The 21,861-nt window shown below is 37.3% G+C and overlaps 1 protein-coding gene across 1 annotated transcript; it reads left to right on the top strand.

The window, feature by feature from the left end:
• Positions 1–3,216: 3,216 nt before the first annotated feature.
• On the top strand, positions 3,217–15,061 carry IAH1 (isoamyl acetate hydrolyzing esterase 1 (putative)). The gene is made up of 6 exons (XM_053708945.1): positions 3,217–3,379; positions 11,481–11,533; positions 11,712–11,860; positions 12,172–12,333; positions 12,464–12,585; positions 13,629–15,061. The coding sequence occupies exons 1-6, from the start codon at positions 3,332–3,334 to the stop codon at positions 13,806–13,808; spliced, it is 714 nt and encodes a 237-aa protein (XP_053564920.1). The 5' UTR covers positions 3,217–3,331; the 3' UTR covers positions 13,809–15,061.
• The last annotated feature ends 6,800 nt before the right edge of the window (positions 15,062–21,861 follow it).

Genomic DNA, 21,861 nt, shown 5'->3' with positions numbered 1-21,861 from the left:
TTAAAAAGCATCAGTAATAAAAGACTATATATAAAAAATGTAAAAAGCACATATAAATAAAATTACAAATACAGGAATATCTTACAGAAGCAGCTCAAAGGGCCAAAGCTGATAATTACAATAAAAACAGAGGTAATAACAGGTGATCAGTGTGAGTGGTACACCAGAATAAGAGTGTATACTAATAAAACAGAATTAGCCTAAGTACAACTGTAGCAAGTGCATCAAGCAAAAAACTAATAAACAATAATACAAACAATAGTGTTCAAAATTAGTGTTACAAAAATAGTGTTCCAAAAAATAGAAAAATGCACTGCAGTGCAAAAAAAAGGGGGGTAGCAAAATAATTGTATAGATACAATCAAATAGTGAGTGAGTGCAAATGGATATAAAAATGCTAGCTACTTAATCCAGTGAGGTTAAGATACAATTAAATAAAATACACAATATGCAATAACATAAAAAATAAAATACACAATATGCAATAACATAAAAAATAAAATATAAAATATAATCCAAAAAAGTATTCAAAAAGTTGATCAACAAATGTTAGTGAAGAACAAAAATAAGTCAATCAAAACAAAAAAATGGAAAAAATGGGTGATGAAAAGCAAGGTGAAAGTGAGGAAATTGATTCCTTCCAATGTTAGTTACTTTAACAGATCCAAATTCCTGAGTGTGGTTGCTGAAGTAGCTGATTGGATCCTAGCACCTGTCAGCTGCTCCTATGGTATCCTAAAAAGTGTCCCTGTAAAAAAAGAAATTCACAACATAGTGTATCCAATATGAGAATGAAGTAAAGATTAAAGTAATGCTTACCAATATGTCAACGCGTTTCTGCCCTCAAAAAAGGGCCTTTCTCAAAAGGCCCTTTTTTGAGGGCAGAAACGCGTTGACATATTGGTAAGCATTACTTTAATCTTTACTTCATTCTCATATTGGATACACTATGTTGTGAATTTCTTTTTTTACAGGGACACTTTTTAGGATACCATAGGAGCAGCTGACAGGTGCTAGGATCCAATCAGCTACTTCAGCAACCACACTCAGGAATTTGGATCTGTTAAAGTAACTAACATTGGAAGGAATCAATTTCCTCACTTTCACCTTGCTTTTCATCACCCATTTTTTCCATTTTTTTGTTTTGATTGACTTATTTTTGTTCTTCACTAACATTTGTTGATCAACTTTTTGAATACTTTTTTGGATTATATTTTATATTTTATTTTTTATGTTATTGCATATTGTGTATTTTATTTTTTATGTTATTGCATATTGTGTATTTTATTTAATTATATCTTAACCTCACTGGATTAAGTAGCTAGCATTTTTATATCCATTTGCACTCACTCACTATTTGATTGTATCTATACAATTATTTTGCTACCCCCCTTTTTTTGCACTGCAGTGCATTTTTCTATTTTTTGGAACACTATTTTTGTAACACTAATTTTGAACACTATTGTTTGTATTATTGTTTATTAGTTTTTTGCTTGATGCACTTGCTACAGTTGTACTTAGGCTAATTCTGTTTTATTAGTATACACTCTTATTCTGGTGTACCACTCACACTGATCACCTGTTATTACCTCTGTTTTTATTGTAATTATCAGCTTTGGCCCTTTGAGCCGCTTCTGTAAGATATTCCTGTATTTGTAATTTTATTTATATGTGCTTTTTACATTTTTTATATATAGTCTTTTATTACTGATGCTTTTTAACATGGTTCATTAAATAATCTTCTTTTATCTCTCTGTGAGTATATTTATCCCTTGGCCTCTTGTTGGCGCTTTATTCACTTCTTACTACTTGTGCAATTACTTATAGGGAACTCCCTATTTTTTCCTTTAATGGGTACCCTTTATTATCTGCTGTGATTTAAGTTTTTGATACCGCTGAGGTGGCTTATTATTTTTTGAATGGTTTGCATTTTGCAAATACTTTTATATTTAAATGGTGTGTTATAATGCAATCTTTAATGGTGTTTTCACTAATTTTTCTTTATATGACCCTCAATAGTTTGTGCCAGGTAAGGGTATACTTTTAAACCATCAGTGGAGGGTATATATTTATTATTGACTCCCCCTGTTGGTTTATTTCCTCTTTGTGTGTTAAATATTTTGGTTATACCTCTGTTGCACTGCACACTTGCCTTGGTCCTGATAATAGCAAGTGTTCATTAACTGGGTCTGATTAATTCTGGTGCCGATCATCCATGTAAACCATTTGTATCTAGATTCTAATGAGGAATCTTTCCATTTGTTTGAAGTGAGCACAGAAGTGATTTGGTGCAAACCCATTGAATGAATGTTTAGAGCATACATACATAGATATATTTTAGCACTTTGAGTCCCACCCGCTCTATACGTAGCTCAAAAGCGCGTTCTCGCTTACATAACAATTTGCGCATGCGCACACTTCGCCGTGTATTCACTTTGCGCATGCGTGACTTTAATCTTTAGCGACTGAAAGAGCAGGCGTCAATCCTCGTAGACGAAGCAATCGTTATTGCGCATGCTCTAAACTGGAGCAAGCTTTGCTTGTAAGGGAGAGGAAGTAATGGCAACGCATGCGCAGATCGTCAAATAATGCTGTGACGTAAAATAACGGCCAGCTTTACTATTAGATTATGAAAGAACGTGACCGGATCGATTTTTTTTTTAAAAAAACCTGTTGTTTTAGAAGCGTAGGAAAATCGAGGCAAAAACGGTGATAATTGGGTAAATATAAGAAAATAAAAAAAAATGATGAATTAAACTAACATTAATTTTTATAGTATTTACAGAATAAATAATAGAATCGAGCTAACTTAACTTTCACTTTAACTGAAACATACTAAAAATACAAATAAGCATTAAAAACCTGCTATATAGCCCAACATGTGCACACAGACCTAGAATCCAGATGCACAGAGATGAGCCAGTTTCAGAGACGACAGAGTAATACTGTAGAATGGCAAAGAGACAAATCTCATCACTGACTATGCACATTGGTACATACCATTTAAAGAAAAACTAGTTTTGGCAGTTTTTGGCTCTGAGGCCCATATTTAAAGAGGCTGCGGCGTTCTAGAGACATTCACCACACAGCCCAGTTGTGAGAGAGCAGCTACCACCTGCTAGTCACCTGACCGGGCTGCTTCCTACCCCAGCTCCACCCCCTCTTTTGTCACTGACACGGTTGCCTCCTTATTGTAGGCGTGGCCGTACTCGTTACGTAGTAGGAAAACGTAACAGAACCGACAGGAAGTGAGCCTTGTTACACACACAGAAAAAACAGTTATTAATATTTATACAGCGTGTTTCTCCCTCTTGCAAGTTGCAACAGTATAATGATTTCTTGGCCCCGGGTTGTGTTGTTTGGGGACTCTATTACCCAGGTAAATAATAAGACCTTATAAAGCTGTGTTTCTGCTCAGATGTTAGTGCCAGGAATTAATAACGAGCGAGCGAGAGAGAGGGGGAGTAAGTGTGTGCTGCACAAACTACCAATATCTCTACTACTATGTTATACACCCTTTTTAATAAAAGTCATCTTTAAAACAGGTTCTACAATAATAATAATAATATGTTTTAATGTTAACAATGCTTTAATTAACCTCAGAGCAGCTACATGCAGATACATTTTGCCCCAGGTATACTGAGGGTTTTAAAAGTGTAATTTTTAGAGAAAGATAAAATGCAGTGCTCAAATAACATCTATTTTATAAGAAAGGCTTTGAAGATAGTTATGTAAAAAGAAAGAGAAGCAAACTTCTTTTACCCCATATGTTGTTATACGAAGATGACAGATTATAGCCAATTATAACCAGCATGTGTAATAGCTATGGGGTTATAATACACCCAATCAGAGGCATATTGAGTGCATGCAAAATACATATACAAAGACAGGGCCATATCATGTATATTCTTAAAGCAACAATTCTAACTGAAAGGCATGGAATCACCTGTCATATATTGTAATGTAGGGTGTGGGGGGGGGGGGGGAGTATACAGAACCACAGAATAGATTATCCTTTTCACTACTGAGCCTGAATCTGAATATAAATTATATTTTAAACCTAGGCAAAGTTTATATTTCACAGAGGGGTGACAGCTTATTTTAACATTGCTAGCATGCTCTCCTTGCAAACTAAATCCTCATATTTTGATTTCCAAAACTTGGATAACTGCAAATTTGCTCAGGGAGAATTTAAAGGGACATGAAACCCCAAAAATTTCTTTCATGATTCAGATAGAGAATACAATTTTAAACAACTTTCTATTTCTGTGGTGAGTGGTCTAATAAGGGCTGCTAGACCTCCTAAAATAGGATAAGTAGTGTCCCTCTTTTTTATTTTATAATAACTTTAGTTTTACAATAAAGTACCAATGTGTTGCACTATTATTTATTAATTAAAGGACCATTATAATGGAAAATGATGTGCTCTAATTGGTTAGAGCATGTATTTTCAGTACTAGTGACCCTGCAACTCTTATGTGTTTAAAGTGATGGTAAATTTCAGACCTTTAGAATGTTGCAATAAAAAATACATTAGTAGAGAAGACAAACCACATAAGTTCATCCAAGTGGGCCAGCATGACATTGTAATAGAAACATATACTGTATGCACAGATGTAACACTTTTCACGGATAGATATACTTTTTTTTTAATGGCAAAGATTACATACATGGCATTTGATTAGCTAAGGTTTATCATTACTTTAAGCTCCTAGTGGAAACAGATGGTGACCCAATCAGCTGTGCCCATCACATGACCCAGCTGTGCCATTGCTGCTGCTGATTGGATAGTTCTCTCCTATATTCGCTGGGGTTAAACACAGAGTTATAGCATTTCTAGTGTTAAAATGACACGCTCTAACAAATTATATAATTACATTTTTCCACTATAATGGCTCTTCAACAGAAAAAGGTTAGAATATGTAGTTATGTCTAATTTGTGACGTAAAGGGACATCTTAGCAGGTAGTATGATGGTGCTGTAAAACCTCCAGAATACTGCAGTGGAGTTGCATTTGAAAACAAAAGATCAGTACAGCATGCCTGTGCCAGTGTCTGCGCTAATTGTTCAGTATACTCCATGCATTGTGGACAAATTATCCCCTTTTGGTGATGAAAAAATAAAAGAAACTTAATGCAGTTTTTTTTTATTAATTGAATTGAATTGCAAGTTGGCTTGCATTATATTGTACGCAATACTATGGTATTGGACAGTCCCAACATGCAAAAAAAAATGTTTAAACAAAGCAAAAGTTATATTTATTTAAAGGGACAGGAAACACACAAAAAAGATACAGCACACAACTTTAAACAACTTTCTAGTTTACAGCTATTATCTAATTTGCTTTGTTCTCTTGGTATTTTAAAAAAAAAGAATACCTAGGTAGGAGCTGCAATGCACTACTGGGAGCTAGCTGCTGATTGGTGGTTGTACTTAAATAGCTTTTGTTATTGGTTCACCCAGTGTGTTTAGCTAGTTTCCTGTAGTGCAGTGCTGCTCCTTCAACAAAGAATAGCGAAACAATTAAAGGGACAGTAAACACCAGAATTTTTTATTGTTTAAAAAGGTAGATATTCCCTTTATTACCCATTCCCCAGTTTTGCATAACCAACACAGTTATAATAATATACTTTTTACCTCTGTGATTACCTTGTATCTATGCCTCTGCAAACTGCCCCTTATTTCAGTTCTTTTGACAGACTTGCATTTTTAGCCAATCAGTGCTGACACCTAGGAGCTTCACGTGCCTGAGCTCAATGTTATCTATATGAAACGCATGAACTAACGCCCTCTAGTGGTGAAAAACTGTCAAAATGCTTTCAGATTAGAGGAGGCCTTCAAGGTCTAAGAAATTAGCATATGAACCTCCTAGGTTTAGCTTTCAACTAAGAATACCAAGAGAACAAAGCAAAATTGGTAATAATAGTAAATTGGAAAGTTGTTTAAATTACATGCCCTATTTAAAGGGACAATCTACACCTAAAACAACCTTAATCCATCCGTTAGATAATGTTCAGATTTTGTTTGCTCACCCCTGCAACCATATCGAGACTTGTACACATCCAGAGTTATTCTCCATGAAAAGTTAGATTCTGACTGTTAGAAATGGCCGCTCCGATCCGCCCACACAATACGTCACCCACTCTCTTAGTTTGCACCGTCCAATAAAAAACTGATCACCGATTAAAAAAACTGTATCGCGCATTCATTGCTTCGCGCATGCACAACGTAACTGGGAACCAAGTATCCGGAACCAAAGTTTCGATCTATGTTTTTACCGCTATGAATTCACAGAAGTACCAGTGTTTATTTATTGTAAGTATTCGTACACAGTCTGCAAACTAACAAGATTAGTTTATCGCATTTAATTAAATTTTATTTACCTATTATTTAGCTATGCGGCTTTAGTTTACTTCTGCAGAGGGAAAGAAAAAAAGAGTTACCCATTCTGTGTGTGCAGAGATAATTACCGACTTCCGGTTTTGAGCTGAGGATAATTGTGCATGCGTATTAGGGTCTAATGAGGTCACTGTTTAGTCCGTGCACGAGTGTTATAGGGAAAGATCAGGACTCGAGAAGACAGGAGGAGAAGCTAATGGGAGGAGTTAAACAGCCATGTTTGAATCAAGGAATAAAAACTATTTTTCTGAAAAAGTGGGTAAGCGGATACACGAAAATAGGGGTCCAGGGTATCAATATAATTGTAATCATGAGATCGTAACTATGGGGTAACGTTGTTTTAGGTGTAGACTGTCCTTTTAAATCATGAACGTTTTTTTTTTTACTTGACTGTCCCTTTAAGTAAATTTGCTAATTGAAATAAATTGGAAATTAAAATGTTTGAGTTTCATGTCCCTTTAAATATTGTAAATAACATTTTGAGCATGTCCTTTAGACCAGGGGTCGCCAACCTTTCGGACCTCAGGGACCACTAAACTTACAATTTTTAATCCCGTGGACCACTAACATGAATTTTTTTAAAATAATGTGTGTGTATGTATATGTATATATATATATATATATATATATATATATATATATATATATATATATATATATGTGTGTGTGTGTGTGTGTGTGTATATATATATATATATATATAAGACTTCCAAGTTACCTCCCCAGTTAGGAAAGCTGGATATGGATGTGAGCTAACCATGACTGATGTTACTGGAATTTACTATAATACTGGTGGGATATGGCTGATCTGCTGGATGGCAATTACTGGAATTCAGGTGGAATGGCTTTGTGCACGGGAAAGTTATTAGAATGAAAAATAATATTTAATTAAAAAAAAGAAGATGGAGGGGAGGAAGACAAACAGCGATGTAAGTTCATCTGAAGGAATTAGGAAAACTACTACAAAGAGACAGATAAAGGGAAGAAAATAAATGAAATATATAAAAGAGAGCATTTTTGTTTTTAAGATTTCTTTATATACTTTAATTCCACTATTTCAAGCCAAGACTATACCAACCTCTGCTGGCTTTAGAATGGAAGCATCTTCCTCTGAGCAGTGCGCCGGGCGGGAGGAGTTAAAAATACAATCTAGCTTGGCAAGTTGCGCAGTACTATGCAACATGCATACGGAGATTGCAATTTAACTCCTCCGTCAGTTTTCACTGATGTCCAGCCAGGCACTGTAGGGAGTTGCGGCGCGACGGGGGTGACACCATCAGAGGAGATTAATTCCTGCTTGATGGTGTCAAGGACCACCAAAATCTTCACGGACCACTGGTTGGCGACCGCTGCTTTAGACCATTGGTTTTTAAACCTGTCCTCAGCCCCTCCTCCCCAATAGCCAAGGTTTTTGGGATTACCTTGGATGAGAGCATGTAAAATAACCATGTTTTACTAAGCAACTGATTATTTCACCTGTGGTCCAGTTCAGATATCCTCAAAATGTGGCCTGTTAGAGAGGCCAGAGGACAGGTTTGAAAACCAGTGCTTTAGACAGATAGGAAAAAAATGATTTTTCTTTCTCTAAAAGTGTTTTTATATTTTTAACCTCTTCCCGACGTTCCATGCCGTCCTAACTGCGCTGGGCTTTAGCGCCGTTAGGACGGCATGGAACGTCCTAGCTTTTTGACTGTACTGAAGCCAACAGCGCTTTGTGAATGGGATCACGGTCTAGAGGGCGTGCCTAGCGTCATAGGGACGTCCATCTGTCCTGATCCTATCATTGAAATCTCGCGATCGCATGCATGAACGCGTGATTTCAATTTGTTTACATCAGGCTATAATACCTCGTTTAATGCAGCCTCTCTCAACAATTTTGCTTAGGCTTCTTTGACTGACAGCTCTATCAGCCAATCAGAGCCTCACCATGCCCCCGATTTAAATTAATCATAGCAGGCTCCCGTGCTTGGAACGATGCCTAGAAGTTGAACTGCAGCACACGCGCAACTCCCTACGTTATTTGCGCAAGAGAAACAGTGATGCTGAAAACAGTAATCACTGTTTCTGTTGCGCAAATAGCGTAGGGAGTTGCGTGTGTGCAGTTCAACTTCTAGGCAGCGTTCCAAGCACGGGAGCGTGCTATGATTAATTTACATAGGGCGCATGGTGAGGCTCTGATTGGCTGAAAGAGCTGTCAGTCAAAGAAGCCTAAGCAAAATTGTTGAGAGAGGCTGCATTAAACGAGGTATTATAGCCTGACAAAAACGCTGAGTATTAAAAGTACATTTGACTTTGGAACCAAATAAGGATATCGATATGCTAGTTAGGAGAAGAGCTTTCAGAATATGTGAAGTTCTGGAGGCAAATTTACCATCACTTTAAAACCTAAACCTCTGGCCTCCCACATCACTGCCACTAAATAAACCTATTAACCCCTAAATCGACAGCCCCCCACATCGCCAAAAACTAAATAAAAATAACTATCAATTAAATAAATTAAATGACAAATTAAAAAAACCTAACCCTACTAAAAAAAAATTAAATCTACAATTACCAAAAATAAAAAATACTAAATTACAAAAAAATAAAGAACACTAAAGTACAAAAAATAACAAACACTAAATTACGAAAAATAACAAACGAAATTATCCAAAATAAAAACAATTACACCTAATCGAATAGCCCTATAAAAATAAAAAGCCCCCCAGAATAAAAAAAAAAACCTAGCCTACAATAAACTACCAATAGTCCTAAAGAAATCGTCTCTTTTCCCTGTAAAAAAAATACGACCCCCCAACAGTAAAACCCACCACCCAACCAACCCCCCAAAATAAAAAACCTAACCTGAAAAGGGCATTTGTATGGGCATTGCCCTTAAAAGGGCATTCAGCTCTTTTTCATTGTCCTTAAAAGGGCATTTAGCTCTTTTAAGAAAGCCCAAAACCCTAATCAAAAAAAAGTTTTAAAAAAACCTAACACTAACCCCCGACGATCCACTTACAGTTTTTGAATTCCCGACATCTAGGCGGCGAGGTCTTCATCCATCCAGGCGGCATCTTCTATCTTTATACCGGTGGCGGAGTGGCTCCATCCTGAAGGCATCAGGCGCGGAGCATCCTCTTCATAGGTCGCCGCCGTATACTGAATATTCAATGCAAGGGAGCCTTTTCAAAATGGCGTCCCTTGCATTTCTATTGGCTGATTTGATTTTGAATATTCAAATCAGCCAATAGGATGAGAGCTACTGAAATCCTATTGGCTGTTCAAATCAGCCAATAGGATGAGAGCTACTAAAATTCTATTGGCTATTCAATTCAGCCAATAGAATTTCAGTAGCTCTCATCCTATTGGCTGATTTGAATTTCCAAAATCAAATCAGCCAATAGGAATGCAAGGTGCACCATTTTGAAAAGGCTCCCTTGCATTGAAGATTCAGTATACGGCGGAGACCGTATGAAGAGGATGCTCCGTGCCGGATGTCTTCAGGATGGAGACGCTCCACGCTGCCGGGATGAAGATAAAAGATGCCGCCTGGATGAAGATAGAAGATGCCACCTGGATGGATGAAGACCTCGCCGCCTGGATGTCCGGACTTCAAAAACTGTAAGTGGATTGTCGGGGTTAGTCTTAGGTTTTTTAAAACTTTTTTTGGGTGTTTTTTTCTAGATTAGGGTTTTAGGCTTTCTTAAAATAGCTAAATGCCCTATTAAAGGTCAATAAAAAAGAGCTGAATGCCCTTTTCAGGGCAACGGGTAGTTTAGGGTTTTTTTTAGAGTTAGGTTTTTTTATTTTGGGGGGTTGGTTGGGTGGTGGGTTTTACTGTTAGGGGGGTCTTTGTATTTTTTACAGGGAAAAGAGCTGATTTTTTTCTGCCAATGCCCTACAAAAGGGCTATTGGTAGTTAATTGTAGGCTAGGTTTTTTTTTGGAGGTTTTTTATTTATTTTTATAGGGCTATTTAGATTAGGTGTAATTGTTTTTATTTTGGATAATTTCGTATATTATTTTTCATAATTTAGTGTTTGTTATTTTTTGTACTTTAGTATTTTTTATTTTTGGTAATTGTAGATTTAATTTTTTTTAGTAGGGTTAGGTTTTTTAAATTTGTAATTTAATTTATTTAATTGCTAGTTATTTTAATTAGTTTAATATATAGTTTAAACTTAGGTTTTTTTAATTTCACAGGTAAGTTTTTATTTATTTTAAGATTGGGATCTTTTAATTTAAAGTTAGGGGGTTGTTAGGTTTAGGGGTTAAAAGTTTAATTTAGTTTTTGGCGATGTGGGGGGCTGTCGGTTTAGGGGTTAATAGGTTTATTTAGTGGCAGTGATGTGGGAGGCCAGAGGTTATGGGGTTAATAACTTTATTTTGTGGCGGCGATGTCGGGGAGCGGCAGAATAGGGGTTAATATCTTTATTATAGTAGCGACGGTGTCGGGGAGCGGTGGAATAGGGTTTAATAAATTATATTAGTGGCAGCGATGTTGGGAGCGGCAGATTAGGGGTTAATAACTTTAAAATAGTGTTTGCGATGCAAGAGGTATGTAGTTTATGGGTGTTTAGTGTACTTTGTAACACTAGAGTTATGAGTTTGTGTAACAGTTTTGTTGCGTAAATAACTACTGCTCTCAGATTGCGAAACAGATTGTGTCGGTAGAGGCTGGAACGCAAGCTTTTTAGCCTCACCGCAAAACTTGTAATGGCAGCGTTATGGAAATCCCACACAAAAAAGGTAATTTTTTTGAGTGTGGGACTGACGTTGCGGTACAGGCTAAAAGGCTTGCGGTACAGCTATACTGACAAGACTCGTAATGGCTGTGTTGCTGTTTTTTACGATGAAATTGCAATTTTTCAGCGTTCAAACACGAACGCAAAACTCGCAATCTAGGTGTATGTGTTTCATAGCTCAACAATGGTACTTTGTCAAATTTCTGTGTAATTTTGTCTATGGACAACTTACTTTTCTGTTGTAAAGCCCCATCTTACCTGAATGAGTGCATTTTTTTATTAAAAATGAAATTAAATGTGCATAATTTTGATGATTTTGTGTATTTATATTTTATGTTTCCCCCCACTTTTCTAGTTTGCTTTTGAAGCTAATGCATGGGGATCGCTACTTGCAAATAAGCTTGTTAGGTAAGTTACCCTTCTATACCATGATAAACAATAAGCCTGTAAGGGTTATTTCATAGTACTTCCCTAGATCTGGCTGTATGGATATGTTGATTTTGACATTGTATGATATTTATGAGGCTAGAAGTATTACTGTGCTCACCATGACATATTTACTAACTCTTCTCTTTATTTGTTATAGGAAATGTGATGTGATAAACAGAGGTCTCTCAGGTTACAATACAAGATGGGCTAAACTGATACTTCCAAGGCTTATTTCCAAAAAATGTAACGATCAGAAAACTTTGGCAGTGACTATTTTCTTTGGAGCAAATGATAGTGCTTTAAAAGGTATTTAACTGGACACACGGTAACCTCTTTAATTAATTGCCAGTTTTTTTTATTTGGGTAACTGTCACGTTAGTCGCACAATTCAGCTGTGCAACTAGCACTGCATATTGGCTCACTTGGGACAAGCAGTTCTCTGTGACTCCCAAGTGGTAATTTATCTATGTGTTTAACACATTTGCAGGCGTTAAACACATAATGGCCATTTTAATTAAACAATTTTTTTTTTTTTTTTTTTAAGGTTTCTTCCAAGTAGCCCACAAGAGTGACACAATGTTTTTGTTTTTTTTCTCTCTCTTGAAAAAACCCCACAGAAGACAATCCCCAGCAGCATGTACCACTTGAGGAATACATTGAAAATTTAAAGTGTATGATAGATTACCTGAAGACGATAGATATTACTCAGGATAAAATTATATTGATCACACCACCTCCTCTGTATGAAAAAGACTGGGAGACGCAGTGTATTAATAAAGGTAATATATTTTGAATTTGCAATACTGAAAAAAATGGTTTTGTTCTTCTCCAGACACTTCGCATCATTTTCTTTTTAATTTATGAGTGAATTACGTAACTGATAATAATAATCTGTGCTTTATTATCAAGGAAATAAACTGAATCGGCTTAACTCTGTAACGGGTGTGTACGCTAAGGCCTGTGTTCAAACGGCTAATGAATGTGGAACAGAAGTTTTGGATTTATGGACATTAATGCAGAAAGAAAATAAGGTAGCTGAAGTGATTATAGATAGTTACCATTTCTGGTATATTTTGTTGAAAATAATGTGCTGGAGGATAATCTGTAGAACAACAGTTGTGAATAAATTTATTTTGTATTAAAACATAGATTTTAATGGCAGATAAGAACCATAGACCCAAGAAGTCTACCCTATATGTCCTAAAAGTATAAACTTATCTAGTACATGGGGTAGTCTTATGCTTATCCCAGGTATTCTTAAAGTTCCTCACAATTGAAATATCATTAATTCTAATCTACTGCAAAATATAATTTAAATTATCATAGACCACACAAATACATACATACATTTCTCTTTTTTTAAAGTGATTGTAAACTTTAATGAATTAAAGACCAGGATAAAAAAATAAGGGGCACTTAATTCATTAAAGTTTACAAAGATGCCTATTTTTTTAAAATATTTACCTTTGCTTTATGATAAATATAACACGATCCTCCGCCCGCATCTCCTTCTGTATTTAGCATATCAATGACGAATTTGGCTTTCTCCAGTCGTTGCGTGCCCCACCAGCTGGATGCCAAAGGGGGCACACAACGATTGGAAGAAGCAGGATTTGTCATCCATATGCTAAAGAAAGCAGGAGATTGGGACCTCGGATCGGCGGTATGTTTTCCATAATGCAAAGGTATTTTAAAAAATAAGCGTCTTTGTAAAATCCCCTGTTTTTCAGATTATTTTTCAATCCTGGGTTTTAATTCATTAAAGTTTACAATCACTTTAACTCATAACTCTATTCAGCCACTGCTACATTATTCTTTATTGATTTAGTTTCCTCAGATTTCTATAGTGTAATATATGTTGTGTGCCACATTTATGGGCGCATTTAGAGGCCTATATGTGAGGTAGATTAATTAGATCCTCTATCAGTGGGGGGTTTGAAATGTCTCTTTGTTACAATTCTCAGCTGATACTTTAGTGTTTTATCAGCCTACGTTGTTCCGATGTAGACAAATTAACCCTATCATGAAAGGGTTAATTAACTCTAGCTTTATTTATATCACTACTTTCTTTCAGGACTTTCAAGTATATCTTTCTGATGGACTCCATTTGTCAGATGAAGGCAATAAGTTCTTGGAGTCCCATCTCTGGCAGATCCTAGAGAAGAAGCTTTCTAGTCTGCAATTTATACTTCCGTACTGGAATGATGTGAACAACCTTGACCCACAGGCCTCTTTGCTCCAGGAATCTGACTAATAGACTAAGGTTGATCCAGAAATCTGATAGCCTGGGTCCTACACTCCCAGTATATGCAGATGCCTTATGCACAATGTGCTTTTCCATACTTGTTTAAATGAAAACATTGTGATAATAAACAAGATTTAACTAATGGTTGAAAATGAGCAGCCTATGTTACATAGAGTTGCAGTAGCTTTTCATGATTAAAAAGACATTGAAGTGAAAGTCAATCGTAGTGTTTGTGAAACGCTAGGATTGACAATTGGAACAAATAAAGGGGACTTTCATTCATTAAGTATCAAATACTTCATGCAGAACGCTCCTTTATTTGTTTCAAGCGTTCGCCGCACTGAGCTGTTGAGGCAGTGAGTCCACGCCAGATCGCTGTTTTGCTTGAGAGGTGACATTTTCACCTTTAAGCCAATAGCGTGTTGGAAATCCGGCGCCACAAGTCAACATAAGGAATGCACTTAGTTGTGCAAGCACATTATAAATATGTTTTTAAATGTCCTGACAGCCTGCACAACTAGGTGGTATAGCCATTGCTTGTCTCGCTTCATAGACCGCTGGAGAGCAGACTCTTGGCACCCCTGCTTTGGGGCACTAATCATACAAAATAAATAACAAGGGTAAGTATATATAAAAAAGGATCCACAGAGGGCTAAAATATATATATATTGCTCCAATGATTTTATTTTTTAAGTTTAGTGAACGTTTAATGTTTGTAATTTGAGAGAATGTATTTTTTTTCTGTTAGTTGATCTCTTATGGACCTGTAATTCAGTTATTTGGAGCATTAATTAAGCAAGGCAGTAGACAGAATACTGATAAATTAATACAACAATGAGCTTATTTTGATTCACAAACAAAAGAATGTAATATGTTTATTTAAGCTTTATTATTTAGATGCAAATTACAGAATGAACAAACCATAAGCTTAAGCAGTGAATTATATAAAACCTTTATAAGACATTGGGATTTGACTTGCAGATGTCAAAATAAATTCCGGCTTCCTTCTGTTTACTAAACTTATTTGCTAAATTGCAAGAATTAAAAAAAAATTATAAAAAAAAAGCAGTCTTTACAATAGGAATTTTTTTTCAGTGGAATTTAGCAAAGGCTATGCAGAACCCTGTTTTACATTCAGCTTTCATAAATGTATAAATATAAATTTATAAAGTTGCATTTGTTTTTAATAAAAAGGAGTGCAAACAAGCACATTTGTTAAATGATTCTAAAGTTTAATAAATGAAAACATCATTTTTAAAGCATGTAGTTTTGTTTGCAAGTTTGTTTTTTTTGCATATAAAGATATTTTTCTTTCCTTTTTTTTTCTTCTACTTGAAATTAGACTTTTATTATTCAGATAGGGCATGCCATTTTCTTCTTTACTTTTTTAAATTTTTTATTTATTGAGGACATAAAGAAAAACATGTCATTTTGATAAACAATCCACACCTATATACGCCATAAATATTGCCATCCACATTTAGAGGATATGTATTATTAACAAAGTGGTTTATCTTGTTTAACATTCATAGTTGTACATACAAAGTGATTGTCCTCATTTTTGTCCCTTATATAAACAAACCAGACCACTCTTGGGTCATGTGACACTGCCTTTTCCTGGATCCACTCTTATGTCTCTAATAGGTCCTTTTCTGTCTCCTTTACTGGCGGCGACTCCTCTCCATTGCCTCTATCTGTTGGAGTACCTCAAGGCTCTGTTCTGGGTCCTCTACTCTTCTCTATTTATACATCCTCACTGGGTAAACTTATCAGTAGCTATGGCTTCAACTACCACCTCTATGCTGATGATACTCAGATCTACCTATCCACCCCTTCACTCTCTGCTTCTGTCCTTTCTCACATCAGTGTCTGCTTATCTGGCATTTCTTCTTGGATGGCCTCTCACCACCTAAAATTCAACATGTCCAAGACTGAGCTCCTTCTTATCCCCCCCCCCTCTCTAATTCTACCCCGGTTCCTAACTTTTCAATCACTGTTGGTGACACCACTATCTCCCCATCACCCCAAGTCCGCTGCCTAGGAGTTACACTTGACTCCAATCTGTCCTTCATACCCCACATCCAATTGCTCTCTTCCTCCTGTTGCAACCAACTACGCAATATCTCCAAAATCCGTCCATTTCTGAGTGCTGAAACTACTAAACAGCTAATCCACTCCCTGGTAATCTCCCAACTTGACTACTGTAATAACCTACTAACTGGCCTCCCTCTCTCCCGCCTCTCCCCTCTTCAATCCATCCTAAATGCCTCTGCTAGGCTAATCCACCTCTCCCGATGCTCTGTATCTGCTGCACCTCTCTGCGAGTCCCTTCACTGGCTCCCCATACAGTAGAATTAAATTCAAAATTCTCATCCTGACCTACAAAGCCCTTACCAAAGCAGTCCCCCCCTACCTGTCCTCAATCATCAAGAAATATACTCCAGCCCACCACCTAAGATCCAACAATGACCTGCTCCTTGCATCTTCTACCATTACCTCCTCCCATGCTAGGCTACAGGACTTCTCTCGTGCGGCACCAACCATCTGAAATGCACTTCCTAGAGCTGTCAGACTCTCCCCTAACCTTTCCTCCTTTAAACACTCCCTAAAGACCTTTCTGTTCATGGAAGCCTATCTCCAAATCAGTAACAAATGAATTCTACTTGCCTAACTGCTGCCCCATCTAACTCCACACTAACATCATTCTCACCTTTGCAGTCCCCACCTCCTGTTTCTCACCCTCCTACCATCTAGATTGTAAGTTCCCGCGGAACCCTCAATTCAGGGCCCTCAATTCCCCCTGTATTTGTTTGTTAAACTTTATCTGGTGTCTTTTATATTATATTGTACTGTACTTTTATCTTTGTACCCATGGACAGCGCTGCAGAATCTGTTGGCGCTTTATAAATAAAGAATAATAATAATAATAATAATTGATTTAGGGAGATTACAAGAGTAATACAGTGTATACATATTTATATGAACCTGGGGAATAAAGGTTATAAGAAGGTATGATCTGAAAAAACAAACAAGGGCTTAAACTGTATTTATATCTCAAATTATTATATTGGAACGTCATATCAGGAGCAGACAATCTCTGAGTTTAAGTGGTGGTACCTTGATTAGTTAAGAGGTTATGGAGGGCCCTAATCATCGACCCTGGTTCCGGAGGAGGAGCTCATGCTGCACACTTCTCCTGGTTTCAGCGGCAAGCAAGAGCTAATTGTGATCACTGCTCCAGATCGAGATTAGCCCGTAACCGTTCCCACATCGGTTCTTTGGGCAACTACCACGCTGCGGACTACACCGCAGAGCTCGCCGGAAGCATTAACCAGCGGATACGCTACGACCCGCACTCAGGGAACAGATCTAGGAACCACCTGCCTATCTCCATTAGAGAGACCCGGATGACATCTAGCGGTTTCTCCCTCTGACTGCCACCCACCTCCCAAGTATTGCCTGGCCGATACTGTTGACGACAGGACCTGCACCCTCCTGGTAGGGTGAAGGGGTTCGATATTGCTGGAAAATCTGCTACAAGCAACCCAAACTGCCGGAGGGTTGGAGTGTTTCTGCTGCGGAGCGATCTGTTGTTGTCACGCCTTACCTACCGGTTAGTTCTGAGGCGTGCTAAAGAGCTGGCGACATCGGCCGACACGCTGTAAGGAGCCCATGGAGTGTGGAGACAGGTGAGGCCCAGAGGCAAGGAGTTCAGCCACAAATGTTACCCCAGGAGCGGGTAAGATTTTCACAAACACTGCACTACAGAACTGTAGGATACTTGGCTAAGGTGATTCCCCTGATGTACTGGTTCGCATTAATTTTAAATTTGTGGGTTGTTTTGTCCCCCTGGAACACGCTGGCACGACTCTGTCTAGATAAATAACTTGTTTCCTTCATAAAGTGCCCAGGAAATAACAAGGAAAGGATAACACATAAAGGCTTTTCAGGGATCAGTGTATTTGTATTTGTGTACTGCATATTTCTATCTTTACTTGAGGTGTTCCATTTTTGTAAAATCTCAAAGGGAAAAAAAACACAAAAAAAAACTTTCCATATAATAATAGAAAGAAGAATATGCTTTAAAAGGACACTGTGAAGCTGGAGATTCCTTGGATTGGTTGAACTTATTGAATTTGTCTATTGTTGATTCAAAGGTTAAAAGTCTTGGATGGCTGGTATATATAGCTGGTCTTGCGGCCAGACAGTTTAATATTGTAAGAATTAGGAATACGTTTTTCTCCATATGTTCTAATCATAGGCTATTGGAAATTTATATGCTACATGTGTGTTTAATATGAGAGAGATTTTCTCCTGTTTATTAATTATTTGTATAAGTTTATCTGTGATATTGGTAGTATTATAGCCCTACATAGGTCTAGAGTTTAATTAGCAAAATCTATTGCCCCTTGTTGGAATACAGATAGAGCAGGCTCTTTCTTTCTTTCTTTCTTTTCTTTTTCCTTTCTTTTTCTTTTTTCTTCATTTTATTTTTTTTCTTCTTCTTTTTCTCTTTTTATTCACTTCACTATAACACTAATTAAGGTTGTAAGATTTGGCACAAACCTTAGAGGGACCTCCCCCCGGAATCACTTTCACGCAAAGGGAGGAAAGGAATTGTTATATAAAATTTTTTTTTAAAAAAGCATTTATATTTTCACGTTATTATACTACACTATATAGACTACACGATATACGCTCATTATATCTTTATTGGTAGTATTAATGGTTTTTACTGTATATACAGGTAATTGATCACATTCACACATTAGTATTGTCTTTATATACACTATTGGCACTTTCTCAAGTGTCTATGGATAAATTTTGCACCCCGATCACCCAACACTCTCCTAAAATGCCTGCCAAATCTAGAGGAAAAAAAAATAATAAGGGGGTCGACACAAGCTCTGATTTATGTGAAACTACTGCAACAGGCAATGATAATCAGACATTATTAACACAGTATAGTAACCTTTTCTCACCTCAGTTTGAGATAATTAAAAAGGAGCTAAATGGTATATCAATAGAACTCAGCACCCTCAATTTGGAGGTGAAACAATTCGCCTCCAGAATAGAGGATGCTGAAAACAGGATATCCGACTTGGAGGATACAATTATTAAGCAAGAAAATATGCTAGCTAAGCAACAGTCTAAAATTCAGAATATGGAGTTACGTCTGGAGGAACAAGAGGATGGCTCCAGACGCAATAATATCAGGATACTAGGTATCCCTGAAACTCCAGAATATGATAACTTAATTGAGTTTACTTCTTCAATATTACCTAAAGCTTTAGGGTTCCCCCCACACGTTTTACCTCTGTCCATTGAAAGAGCACACAGAATAGGACCCAAAAGATACACAGAAAATGGCTCAGTCAGAAATAGGTTATGTATATTCAAATTATTGAAATTCCAAGATAAAATTGAAATATTGAGACTATACAGGAAATTTGATACCTTTACTATTGATGATAAGAAAGTTTTGCTGTTTCAAGATTTTTCCAATGAGACAGTACAAAAAAGGAAAGCCATGTCTCCTTTGTGCACAATACTGATTAACAAAGGTATAAATGCCCGTTTGATATACCCTGCTAAAATGATAGTGAATGAAAATGGTAATAAGATTGTATTTTCTGAGGCTGCTAAAGTAAAAGATTACTTTGAATCTAGAGAAGGATAGATGATGTTTGAATAGTATCTTATCAATCAAGATGGAGTCTTTTAATTGCTTTGTCAAGTCAGTTTATTTTGTATGGATAGCGTGTTTCCTCCTTTTTTTTTTTCTCTCTTTCCCTTCCCCGCTCGCCGCTCTGCCCCCCCCTCTCTCGCCCATGGTAAGAGTAACACGTACAGAAATTAGGGAATATAGAGTATTTAAACACTTAAGAGGGAAGATAGATGGCATAGTAATAGATCTAGTAAATAGATTAAAATCTCCAATCTATCAACCAACATGTTCGATAAAATAGATAATCTCAAGATCCTTTCTTGGAATGTGGGGGGCATTACTAACCCAATAAAACGGAAACTTATAATTAAAAAATTAGGCCTTCAAAATCCAAGTATAGTATTCTTACAGGAAACATATTTAAAGAACACTGAAATTCCCAAATTGAGATCTAGGTGGGTAGGAGAAGTAATAGCTACACCTTGTACAAATAGGAAATTAGGTGTCGCTATCCTCATAAATAAAAATCTATCATATCAAATAATACAATGCGAATTAGATCCTGAGGCAAGATATATCCTACTACAAATACAAATGGATGGAATAAAATTAGTCCTTTGTAATATATATGCACCTAATGTTTTTTCCAAAACATTTTGGGAAAAGATTAAGCGTAAACTGTTTCCATTTGTAGTAGAAAAATTGGTGATAGGGGGCGATTTTAATCTTTCACTTTGCCCGGAGATAGACAGATTCTCCAAAAAAATCTTGCTTTACATAATAAACATGCCAAATATATGAAAAAATTTTGTTATCATTTAAAAGTATTTGATGGTTGGAGACTTTATAATCCCGATCTGGGGGGGGCGTGTCCGAGCAGTGTGCTGGATAGGACGCATTTTATGCAGGCTCCAGAAGAATCTTTGATAATCCGCCGATTATCAACCTTTTACAGCCAGATTAAAACAATAATATACATCAGCTTCACAGGGTTGGCGATTGTGGCCCAATATTTCTTTATCTGGCTGTTCTTATGACACTGGGGGCTCAGATCGGAGCTTAAAGGCCTAAGGCGGCGGCCTACAACATGTAGGCATACACCCCCCCCGGGAAGAGCCGGGTCATCAGTGCCGTTGGAGTATTCTAACTTACTGAACCTCTTCAACGCATATAACCAACTGGACAGTTAACTAACACGCTGACTAGCATCACTTTATTGTTACATGATTTCTGGAAGAGAGGAGAAACAAATTTCAAGCATGTCGGATGTAACAGAAAGGGATTCTCTGTTGTACCTTGAGGGCCTTCCTATCAAACTGGCATCCCTTATGCACAGGCTCATAGAGAGGGCCCCATATGACTACTTGCTAAATCACCTAACGGTGGAGGAAACTGATGCAAAACATCGGAAGGGACAACTAGAGGCGGTGCAATACCTCGGCCCCGACGCAACCGACAGCTTCAGAAGTCCTAGCATTCCTCAAGCAATCGAAAGCATCAAAATGGAGGCCGCAATGAAGACAGAGTTGATGCAAACATTAGACCAAGGGCCTGCTAATGTGGAGCGCTCCTTAACAAACAGATCATGCCGGGGATCTCTGCCTGACGCTCTACAGGAGGGTGCTGATGTTAGATCACCATATTGGCTACCCGACCACCCTGATCCTTTGAAAACATACCTTGCAAAGCCGGAACAACAACAATGGGCAATGCGGACTGCCGTGGGGGAAGAAACTATCATTTCTCTGCTGCAAGCCTCTAGAGATGCAGCCCCGTCGCTCCCAGTGGGACCTTTTTCCACAGCGCTCAGTGGGGACACAAAATCACTCAAGGCATTACTGGCAACTGACGAACTCATAACTTATTTGCCCGGGAGGCTTCTTTGTGACAACATACCCTTACGGCTCAATCCTCATTGCTTTGAGGCTTTTAACATAGGATGGAGAGACTCCCGGACTAGAACTGGTACTGCACGCGATAAGAATCTTGCAGTCTGTCATCAATCATCCCTATCAATGGTTTGCAACGGAGATTATCTCTGCATTCATAGAGGAGTACTCGCTCATAAAACTGGAGAGGGGTAGATAAAATAAAGACAAACTGTAGTGGGGGTGATGTAATCTGTTGTTGAGCTTTGTGGCTTATTATTTACTGTTTGCTTGTGTTTTCTAAATATGTGTTAAGTTCCTCGATGTCCCTTCAATTACTCAAGCAGCGATCTAGCTCATACTGTGGTAACTAGACTAACTTAAATGTAAATACTACTTATGTATTCCCTTCAAGTCACACTAATTTTATAGATAGGGAATGTACAATACAAAATTACCAGCTGCATTTTAGTTTATTGCTTGAGTTCATGATGGGAAGTTATTATCATGACCTGTCTCATGTCCT

Source organism: Bombina bombina, chromosome 4, assembly GCF_027579735.1.
Source record: "Bombina bombina isolate aBomBom1 chromosome 4, aBomBom1.pri, whole genome shotgun sequence".
NCBI lineage: Eukaryota > Metazoa > Chordata > Amphibia > Anura > Bombinatoridae > Bombina > Bombina bombina.
The sequence above is the reverse complement of the archived record's forward strand: the minus strand, read 5'-3'. Positions and strand labels throughout refer to the sequence as shown.

Coding starts and splice junctions, on each gene's coding strand:
- IAH1 (XM_053708945.1), top strand. CDS start 3,332: ATGATTTCTTGGCCCCGGGTTGTGTTGTTTGGGGACTCTATTACCCAG. Junction 3,380..11,480: donor TTGGGGACTCTATTACCCAG/GTAAATAATAAG, acceptor CCACTTTTCTAG/TTTGCTTTTGAAGCTAATGC. Junction 12,334..12,463: donor GACGCAGTGTATTAATAAAG/GTAATATATTTT, acceptor TTTATTATCAAG/GAAATAAACTGAATCGGCTT.